The sequence below is a fragment of the Sinocyclocheilus grahami genome, unplaced genomic scaffold, assembly GCF_001515645.1.
Source record: "Sinocyclocheilus grahami isolate Dianchi unplaced genomic scaffold, SAMN03320097.WGS_v1.1 scaffold144.1, whole genome shotgun sequence".
NCBI classification, from domain to species: domain Eukaryota; kingdom Metazoa; phylum Chordata; class Actinopteri; order Cypriniformes; family Cyprinidae; genus Sinocyclocheilus; species Sinocyclocheilus grahami.
Window position 1 is genome coordinate 1,441,271 of NW_015505323.1, and position 10,748 is coordinate 1,452,018.

The 10,748-nt window shown below is 38.2% G+C and overlaps 2 protein-coding genes across 6 annotated transcripts in view; both read right to left on the reverse strand.

Moving 5' to 3' along the window:
* The window catches only part of LOC107591645 (transcription termination factor 3, mitochondrial-like), a 7,439-nt gene extending 5,156 nt beyond the window's left edge, over positions 1-2,283 (reverse strand). For both annotated transcript variants that reach the window (XM_016280863.1, XM_016280864.1), the window contains exons 1-6: positions 2,183-2,283; positions 1,613-1,924; positions 1,378-1,530; positions 1,117-1,306; positions 760-907; positions 490-561 (exon numbers count right to left, since the gene is read on the reverse strand). In XM_016280863.1, the coding sequence (XP_016136349.1) occupies positions 490-561; positions 760-907; positions 1,117-1,306; positions 1,378-1,530; positions 1,613-1,924; positions 2,183-2,201 (894 nt within the window). In that variant the 5' untranslated portion in view covers positions 2,202-2,283. The remainder of the gene's footprint in view (positions 1-489; positions 562-759; positions 908-1,116; positions 1,307-1,377; positions 1,531-1,612; positions 1,925-2,182) is intronic.
* A 2,697-nt stretch (positions 2,284-4,980) lies between these two features.
* LOC107591647 (double-strand-break repair protein rad21 homolog) overlaps positions 4,981-10,748 on the reverse strand; it is a 9,940-nt gene continuing 4,172 nt past the window's right edge. The window contains exons 1-13 of one of the 4 annotated variants that reach the window (XR_001609893.1): positions 10,220-10,438; positions 10,041-10,140; positions 9,832-9,938; positions 9,468-9,677; positions 8,916-9,041; positions 8,696-8,827; positions 7,569-7,792; positions 7,159-7,312; positions 6,683-6,828; positions 6,429-6,593; positions 6,043-6,126; positions 5,420-5,908; positions 4,981-5,144 (exon numbers count right to left, since the gene is read on the reverse strand). Coding sequence is in view for 1 of the 4 variants with exons in the window: in XM_016280866.1 (XP_016136352.1) it covers positions 5,717-5,908; positions 6,043-6,126; positions 6,429-6,593; positions 6,683-6,828; positions 7,159-7,312; positions 7,569-7,792; positions 8,696-8,827; positions 8,916-9,041; positions 9,468-9,677; positions 9,832-9,938 (1,540 nt within the window). In the remaining 3 variants the exon portion in view is untranslated. Of the gene's footprint in view, positions 5,145-5,255; positions 5,909-6,042; positions 6,127-6,428; positions 6,594-6,682; positions 6,829-7,158; positions 7,313-7,568; positions 7,793-8,695; positions 8,828-8,915; positions 9,042-9,467; positions 9,678-9,831; positions 9,939-10,040; positions 10,141-10,219; positions 10,439-10,748 lie in introns of those variants that run through there. The other 3 variants (XR_001609892.1, XR_001609891.1, XM_016280866.1) reach the window with 3 other exon arrangements.

The window sequence follows — 10,748 nt, forward strand, 5'->3', positions numbered from 1 at the left end:
TGCTGCTATTGGTCAACGTCACCAATGTGACAGAACTCGTCATGGACGACGGGAAAAAAATTCTTTCTGTCGTGAAGCATCGCAGACGCGGAATCAGTTGTCATCCACTATGACACACTACACGTGCTGAAATGATGGAATCTTGCGTCCCGACGCCCATTGTCGTTTACGAATCCCCATGACACCCTACGTCAAGCAAATCGTGGCAAAATCGGGCTAAAATCGTGTAGTCTGAACCGGGCATAACGCATTGTCATTGCGACTTGGACACATCCAAATGCCCGCGCATTTCACTCGTTGGATGCATCAGCTTCACATTTGCATAGGCCATGCTAATTGAATTCCTGATTGGTTGACAGCAAATTTCAAATATTAAATGGAACGATAAAATAACGTTATTAACCGGTTAATGGCCATTTAACTGATATATATATATATATATATATATATATATATAATAAAGAAAAACAAAACAACAAAGTGTCAGACCTTTAGATTCTCCTTAATTGGCTCTAAACTGCCACACAGTAGTTTTGGTAGGCGTGTCACAACATCTCGCGTCTGAAAGCAAAAATCATGACAACATTCATGGTAAATGTAGCTCTTCTGCAAATGCTAAAGGTCAGTATGAAAATGAGGTAAAAAAACACTCCATTATTTGTTTAAACAAACAAACAAACTAAACATTTCTAAGCATGAGTGGGTCTCAATGGTGATTCTTTTTTGTTCTATAAAAAAATATACATAATTGCACTTTACTTTCTCAGCACTGAGTCCCAACTGCTTCTGGAAAAATCCAAGCCGATTGTCGAGTCTCTCAACACTGAAGTTAAGCAGGTATGGAGCTTTGGTCACCATAACAGCCACAGACTGCTTACTGAACTTATTTGACTTCAAGTAGGACACCCTTAAAATGAATAGACCAAAGAAAGAAGGTATCCTTTAGAAGAAAATGTCAAATTATTTAGACTAGAGTATTAATTTAATACACATGAGGCAGCCTGAGAGACGTTTCAATGCCAAGTCAAGTCTCAAATCTTTCTAAAAGCTGCTAATTAGTTCAAAAAAGTGTTGCACTACAGTTTATTTAATATGTGTGTGCATTCTCTTTCTGACCTGGCTTCAAGGTTGTCCAGGCTTTCTGTCAGGATAAAGGGGTTTTTGGTGAGCAGTCGGCCCAGTTTAGACTCCTCAACTCCCAAATCTTTGAGGAAGAGTAGTCTGGGTGCAACATCGGCATGAAAGTCAAGTCTAACCAGCATGGAACCCACATTGGGTCTCTGTTCTAGTTCCCAGAGATTGACACCTGGAAAAAGACCAAAAATTTAGACAAATCCAAAATAATCCAACATAACCTACTTAAGATATGAAACATACCGAGCTGAACCAGTTTGCTGAGAGTTTCTGATTTATCCACATAAGGTCTGAGTGTGGAAGATTCTGGTGGAAGGGCAGAAGGTACTTGGATCTGGACTGCTTCCTCCTCGCTGATTTCCTGAAGCGGAGAAGCGCGCACAGCCACATCCAAATCTACAGAAAACAAGACAGATTATTAGCATGACAACTCAATCAGGGATTCTCATGCAAGCAAATATGTAGTTTTAATACATACCTATACTTTGACTATCTGAAAGAGACACTTGGCTTGATATTCGATGCACGTCAGAATTGAATGGCACAACCTCTTTCTGTGCAAGATCAGTCTTATTAGAGACGTCTGGTGAACCAGCTTGGTGGTCCGTGAAGTGTCTCCATGTCTCTCTGCTGTGTCCCTGTGAGAGTCTGTGGACGGGCGGCTGTCTGGTGCTGTGCTGCAGCAGTATGAGATGTGAGCGCTGGTGCTGGCCAGCTGCAGATAAAGGCCTCGAGAGCAACAAACTCACACATCGCTGACAAACGTGCATGACGACCCAGAAGAGTTTTCCTGGGTGGAATAATATGCAACAGTAGTGTATTATGATGTTAATTCTGATTATGTGCTACTGTAAAAATACATTCTTTTATTTTAGTATCTCATATACATTTTTATACAACCGTTATGTGACTGACAGTATTGACTCCATTCATTGTCAATACAGCAGTAACATGATTAAATCATCTATACAAGGCGCAAAGGGGAGAACGGATTCAGTTTGTATTACAACAGATACAGAGCTGACATCTTTTAAAAATATGACATTACCTGTTTTCGGTAGTAACATATAAACCTCCTCGTGTTGTCTCCAGTCTTCTTCGCTGGTGATGATGCGCAAATGAGTCACAGCGCCCCCTAACGCACGGATGACTAATTGAATAATCAATTCAGTCAAGGGACAAAGGGATTTAATTACTTTTTATTACAAAATAACGTAACACGGTTGTATCAAGTCAGGTCTAAAGGCAAAAACCCCCTGATGTGTAAGAATAATGTAACCTGTTATGAATATGTTTCTATCCCAATATGAATAAAACAAGCTGTTTTTGAGGCATTTAAAAAAAGGACTTTACTGCACTGTAACAGATAAGTGTTTAATTATTGTGATATACAAAACAGAGTTGTCACAGGTAACATCGATAAAACCAAAGACCTATGGACCATCTTAAAAAGTGCTTGCACAATTACAAAAATTTTCTTTACAACAAATGGTACAACATTATTTTAACAAATGCATATCACAGTATATAACATTTTATTTTAATTTGTCTGTCTGACAAGCAAAACTAAAGCTGCTTTTGGGTAAATGAAAAACACTGAAGCTCAGGGAGAATTTAGGGAAATAATGTAGTAGGTTTTTGAAAAAATAAAATAAAAACAAAAACAACACACTGTAGGCCAATACTTCATTCAATATATATCTTATAAACATACAAACTATGTTTTTTTTATATTTGGAGCAGCTAAAATGTTACTCTTTTACATTTAAACAAAGAAAATACTTTCATGAAAGTAAACACAAGTATGTTGCGTGTCAACATGTAATTCAAAGCATGCAAAACAACAGGACCCATTAAATAATGAAACAGAAGCTTCTGGAAACGTGATTAAAAAGAACATTTACATTTAGTCACTGTGCAGACGCTTTTATCCAAAGCGACTTACAACTGGGGGATACATAAAGCGATTCTTCTTAAAGAGGCAAACAGATACAGGAAGTGCTTGTAATACCAAGTTTCTAGACATTGTTCAAATAAGTACAAGCTAGAGAGAGAAGGAATAAGTAAAGAGATAGAATTAAAAAAAACATTTTTTTTATGAGGAAGTCAAGTAGCTTCGAAACAGATGAGTTTTCAGCTGTCGCTTGAAAATTGTCAGGGATTCAGCATTCCGGATAGGGGTGGGAAGATCGTTCCACCAGCCAGGAGTGGTGAACAAGAATGTTCTGGAAAGTGATTTTGAGCCTCTCTGTGATGGTACCACGAGGCGTCGCTCACTAGCGGATCTCAGACTTCTGGAGGAGATGTAGATTCGTAGTAAGAACAAACTGAAGGCTCAAAGTCTTTGCAAGTGAGCACAACAAACTAATGGAGTGGCAACAGCTGAGCAATTTCACTTCAATGACCACAATTAGATTTGTACTTTCCTATGAAAACCTACCACCATTCTGACCATTTCGGTTTTCTAAGATAAGCATTTCTGTAAGTTTGAGAACAAAAGCATTATATTTTCAACCTCAACCAGGTCAGAACAGTTCAGAACCATTTAGCTTTTTTGTCCAATGTGCATGCTTGTATTGAGAAACGGCAAAAAGAAGCACTTATAAAAGTCTTTGTTTCCATGTGAGACTGAGTGCACATGTAGTATGCATGAAAATGCACATGCACAGAAATACATAACACTTCATATACAAACAAAACTATTAAAATCTTCCAGTGTTGACCATAAAAAGTCTATATAATGCCTAACGCACGGATGACTAATTGAATAATCAATTCAGTCAAGGGACAAAGGGATTTAATTACTTTTTATTACAAAATAACGTAACACGGTTGTATCAAGTCAGGTCTAAAGGCAAAAAACCCCTGATGTGTAAGAATAATGTAACCTGTTATGAATATGTTTCTATCCCAATATGAATAAAACAAGCTGTTTTTGAGGCATTTAAAAAAAGGACTTTACTGCACTGTAACAGATAAGTGTTTAATTATTGTGATATACAAAACAGAGTTGTCACAGGTAACATCGATAAAACCAAAGACCTATGGACCATCTTAAAAAGTGCTTGCACAATTACAAAAATTTTCTTTACAACAAATGGTACAACATTATTTTAACAAATGCATTTCACAGTATATAACATTTTATTTTAATTTGTAAATGAAAAACACTGAAGCTCAGGGAGAATTTATGGAAATAATGTAGTAGGTTTTTGAAAAAATAAAATAAAAACAAAAACAACACACTGTAGGCCAATACTTCATTCAATATATATCTTATAAACATACAAACTATGTTTTTTTTATATTTGGAGCAGCTAAAATGTTACTCTTTTACATTTAAACAAAGAAAATACTTTCATGAAAGTAAACACAAGTATGTTGCGTGTCAACATGTAATTCAAAGCATGCAAAACAACAGGACCCATTAAATAATGAAACAGAAGCATCTGGAAACGTGATTAAAAAGAACATTTACATTTAGTCACTGTGCAGACGCTTTTATCCAAAGCGACTTACAACTGGGGGATACATAAAGCGATTCTTCTTAAAGAGGCAAACAGATACAGGAAGTGCTTGTAATACCAAGTTTCTAGACATTGTTCAAATAAGTACAAGCTAGAGAGAGAAGGAATAAGTAAAGAGATAGAATTAAAAAAAACATTTTTTTTATGAGGAAGTCAAGTAGCTTCGAAACAGATGAGTTTTCAGCTGTCGCTTGAAAATTGTCAGGGATTCAGCATTCCGGATAGGGGTGGGAAGATCGTTCCACCAGCCAGGAGTGGTGAACAAGAATGTTCTGGAAAGTGATTTTGAGCCTCTCTGTGATGGTACCACGAGGCGTCGCTCACTAGCGGATCTCAGACTTCTGGAGGAGATGTAGATTCGTAGTAAGAACAAACTGAAGGCTCAAAGTCTTTGCAAGTGAGCACAACAAACTAATGGAGTGGCAACAGCTGAGCAATTTCACTTCAATGACCACAATTAGATTTGTACTTTCCTATGAAAACCTACCACTTCCGGATAGGGGTGGGAAGATCGTTCCACCAGCCAGGAGTGGTGAACAAGAATGTTCTGGAAAGTGATTTTGAGCCTCTCTGTGATGGTACCACGAGGCGTCGCTCACTAGCGGATCTCAGACTTCTGGAGGAGATGTAGATTCGTAGTAAGAACAAACTGAAGGCTCAAAGTCTTTGCAAGTGAGCACAACAAACTAATGGAGTGGCAACAGCTGAGCAATTTCACTTCAATGACCACAATTAGATTTGTACTTTCCTATGAAAACCTACCACCATTCTGACCATTTCGGTTTTCTAAGATAAGCATTTCTGTAAGTTTGAGAACAAAAGCATTATATTTTCAACCTCAACCAGGTCAGAACAGTTCAGAACCATTTAGCTTTTTTGTCCAATGTGCATGCTTGTATTGAGAAACGGCAAAAAGAAGCACTTATAAAAGTCTTTGTTTCCATGTGAGACTGAGTGCACATGTAGTATGCATGAAAATGCACATGCACAGAAATACATAACACTTCATATACAAACAAAACTATTAAAATCTTCCAGTGTTGACCATAAAAAGTCTATATAATGTGAAATCTGGGGCCAGGGGTGGCGATGATGTCACTGTAGGGCTCGTCCTGCCTGAGCTCCACTGCCTGCTGTTTCTTTAGCACGAGAAAGCTGTAGAACTTAGCAGCTGCTTGTTTCTTGTTGTTGTTTCTGCACAGATCCAGCAAGCTGATCGATTCTGCACCGGTCTTAGCAATGACTCTCTGTGGAAAATAAGAGGAAGAATTAAAAGGGTATTTATAGATATTAAATAATTTTATGCTTCATATTACACCAAATATGCCCTGACAGATCTTGTTTATCACGATATGTAGTGTGTGTTTAAATTCTGCCAAACCTGTAAACCGTGCAGCATCTGCTGCGTCCTCTTGTTCCACTTCCTCTCCTCCTGATCCTGGTCTCCGCTTTGACCTTCCTCCTCCTTTGAAACAAAAATTTAGATTTAACTGAGTGATGTAATCTGATGGGAATCGAGTAGAACCAGTGCCCAGATAGTCAAATTCCTTATATGATGTTTTAATAACTGATTAATTAAAAAAAAAAATACACAGGAATAGCACAATTAAAAATGATACACAAAAATGGGCATTTAAAAATTGAGTTTAAACAGCTGTACTATTATGATACTTAGTGCTGAAAAAGTTAAAGTGACTGCAGATTGTTTGGCTGTACTAAACATGATTTCTTATTAAAAAAATAAAGTGCTTGTTAAAGCCTCCTCACCTCCTCCTCCTCCTCATCATCCTTCTTCTCTTTGCTCTTCTCTCCTATCAGGTCGAGTTCAGGGATGAGCTGTGAGATGTTGCCCGGTTCCTCAGGTGGAAGGTCCACCTGCTGCATGTTCACGTGCCGTGTGGACACAATGGAGGAACGATCATCCTCAAGCATCTACAAGAAAACAAGCGAGAGCACCAAATTAGCAAACCACATAGAGTGGGGTCCAAATCCCACACTAAAAATCTGATTTCAGATCTCACAGGTAAGGCAGGCTCTGTGTCCTGAGCTTTGCGCTTTTGTCCACAGGGTCCAGATGGAGGAGGCATGACTGATTCATCAAGGGTCGTGTGACTGCCCTCCATGGCTGAAGCCTGCAGAACACTGGGCTCCTCCAGGATGGTCTGGTCTGCAGAACGCCAAACATGGGCATCAGTGACAAACTAGTGCACTACTGTTAAATAGTCTGGTGTTGGTAAGATTTTTTTTCGAAAGAAGTTTCTTATGCTCGCCAAGGCTGCATTTATTTATTCAAAAATACAACAAAACAGGAATATTGTGAAATGTTGTTACATTATAAAATAATTGTTTTCTATTTGAATATATTTTTGAAATGTAATTTATTCCTGTTATGGCAAAGCTGCATTTTCAGCAACCATTACTTCTTATTGTCCTCAAACTTTTATCATGCGCCTTGTGGTCTAAATAGTAGTTAGCAGTATGTGTCAGCCTCTCTTACCAATGATGTCTCGTTGCTGAGACAGGGCCTCTTCTCGTGGCACCTCAGGGTTCTCCAGGTCTTTGAGGAACTCATCCAAGCTGTCTGCTTCTCCACCCTTTCTCTTCTTCCTCAGTTCATCGGGCACCAGAGGGGTCAGGCAGCGTGTGAACATCTGGACACAGAGAGGTAGAGCTGGTCTTAGGACAGATTTCTAATAAACCTGCTGTATAAATTTGTGTAGCAATTCATTGGCAAACAACATTATTTAATGGCAAGACTACAACCAAATAAGTTGTTTTAACAGATTTCTGTGTTTAATTATGAGTAAAATAGTGCCAAAAACAGCCATATCCAAAGCCACTTATGTATTTTGCTGCACTAAAGCCTGTATTAATGTCTCACAGCTTGTTCCAGAGATCTGTCCTGACCTTGAGCAGTCTGCTGTTCCAGAGGGGCTGAGCTGGCAGAGAGAAGAGCTTCTCCACTCCTCCTGTTTCCTTCCACATCATCAGCTTCTTGGTGGGGGGAGCCAGATCCAGAGTGGTGACAATATCCGAGTAGTCGCTCAGCTGGGCACGGATGGTCTTACTGTCCAGCTCCTTCACACTGTCCACAATCAGCTTCCTCTTTCTTTTTGCTTTGGTTTCCTTCACTAATAATGTAAGAGTATGGTTTGATGAAAGGCATCGAAGATAACCAAAATTAGGTTTTGTTTGCAAGAGATGTTTAGGTACACTGGCACAAAATGCTGTTAAAGGGAAAGTTCACCCAAAAATTTGAATTCTGTCATCATTTACTCACCCTGAAATCATTCCAAACCTGTATGACTTTCTTTCTTCTGTGGAACAGAAAGAAAATATTTTGAAGAATGTTGGTAGCTAAACAGTTTTATCTCCTATTGACTTCCCTTGTACAGACCAACAAATGAAAATCAGTGGGAAAAAAACTGTTTGGTTATCAACATTTTTTAAAAATATCTTCTTTTGTTCAGGAAATGACATTAGGGTGAGTAAATTATTATTATTTTTTTATTTTTGGTTGGAAGTTTTTGAACATACAGTGGTATACAACAAATTTTTTTTTCCAGATTTATACTTGTCCTGACAATTTTTCCTCTCACCTCACCACTGATTATTGCACATTAAAAACCTAATAAATTATTTGTTACAAGTTTTTTTGACATGACAGATTAAAATTCATCAACATTTATTGGAAAACGATGGCACAGTGACTCGTTTATCATTTTAAATATAATTAATTAATCATAATTATTTATATAATTAACATGATAATGAATAATTTTAAAATATAAAAATATAATATTTAGATATTGATAATATGGTACACAATAAAATTTGTTTATAATTTTTTTGCCAAAACTTAATGACAGTCAGCTAGATTATTTTACCTTGGTGTAATAATTAAAGCAGAAACTATCCGATCAGTGACCAGAAAACATAGTGATAGTTCAAGTGACAGTTCTGTTAACTGGCCAGTCTTATTGCTGATCCCTGTATTACTGCACTATTACTACTATTTCTCTGCTCTGGCTGACCTGTGATGTCGATGGGCTCCAAAGCAAAAGCCTCCTCCTCATTATGGACTAGGGTGGTCTGTTCAGTCTGGTCTGTCATGGTGGGCAGCTGCTCCATAGGACCAGAATCAGGACTGTCTGGACCTCCTGCTGCTATTGAACAAAATACAAATTTTGAATTATTATGCATAGGACCAAACATGTAATATATAACATATCATTATGTTACATGCATTCTTACGTGAAAGGTTGTCAAAATCATCATCATCATCTCCACCGTGATCTTGGGGCATCATCACACCCTCAGTGATGGCTGGAGGGTCATCGAAAATACCACCTCCATCCTCGTTACTGAGCAGCTTGTCCACTGTAGGTACACAATGCAGCTGGCTCAGTCTCAACGGATGCTTGTAAATGTAGCTTTAAAGGGGTCATATGATGCGATTTAAATTTTTCCTTTCTCTTTGGAGTGTAACAAACTCTTGGTGCATAAAGCAGTTAACATTTCTGTCACGCGCTTGAAGTATTCGGCCAATCATAACGCACTGAATAGCTGGCCAATCACAGCACACCTTGCTTTTCAGAACGATGAGCTTTGTAAAAATCGACGCGTTTCAGAAAGGCGGGGCATAGAGGAGAAACAATAATGTAAATTATGTGGAAAATAATGTGTTTTTTTAATCTTAAACCGCATAAACACATTGCATTAAACCAAATACACCAAATAATGTTCTTTTTAGCAACGTCATATGACCCCTTTAACTTATAAGGTGCTCATGGATGCCTCTCTTACCCAGCATGCCCCCTTCTGTGCTCTCCATAGGGTTGTCTCCAAAGTCATCCTTGTATTGGTCATACTCTAGGTGATTGGACTTGTCAGCAATCTGTCCGCTACTTGACTCTGACTCCAGCAGCAGGTTAGACGCAGACGCCCCATGGATGATGTCCACTTCAAATGCACCTTCCTCTCGCAACATCTCTCGGTCATCCATCCCGAAATCAGCTGTTGAGGACAATGTGCTATAAATTATCTACTGTATGAGGACAATGCGATGTGAGTGCATAATCAATTTAAACAATAAAAAGAGATAAAAACATTTGACAAAATTTTTTTAAAACATAACGGAGAGAATAAAGAGGATGTGTATATGCCATACCAAAATCATTCTCCTGCAGTAGATTGAGGTTTCCCACTTCTTCTCGCATGGTGATCTCCTCCACACGCGACTGATTCAGGGTGAACTGTTGAGCAACGTCAATGTCGCTGCAATCCACAACACAAGGAAGGGTCAACACTGATTGCATGCAAGTCTAACAACCTTTATGCATTTAGCTTCTGATATCTCTAAGTTAAAGCTGAACATACTCCAGGTCCGGAAGAGGTTGATCGAAGTCGTGAAATTCTTCGGGTAATGTAATGGCATTGTAGGCAGCTTCACGGTTCTCCTCAGGCAGGTCGACCACACCTGTGTCAAACAGTCCACAAAATATTATCTCTTGCAGTACAATAGGACCAACTTCTTATGTAGTCCAGCCACAACTTACCTGGGCGAAAAGCCATTTTAATTTTAATAAAAGCCTCATTGCAGTCTGCCAGCAGGTACTTGGCTTTTCTGTGGTAGATCCTCACTACACCCAGGAGTAAGTGACCAGATGTACGGAGAGCCATTTTAACCTATCAAATTAAGCAAATATTATAAATGAATGGAGCTGCTATAGAGCTGCTCAGTCATGATGACAATTTGAAAGCCGTCCCAGAAGGAATTTCTATTTGATTTATGTGTAAAACGAGGTCTGTGAGCATCATTGAAGAGATTTTCATGGTTTGTTCTAAACATAAAGTAGCTATGTTTACATTCCCACAAATATTCCGTTTATAATTGGATTGGTGTGTCAAATGGTCAGAAATGCCATTGTGTAAACACTTTAGTCCATCCGATTGAGCTTGATCTGAATACAATTTTGATTGGATTAACCAGGGTTATTAAACTAAAACCATAATTTTTTTTTCATTATTTGAAATAAAATAAAATATATGTACTATATATATATATATATATATATATCGGTCTCA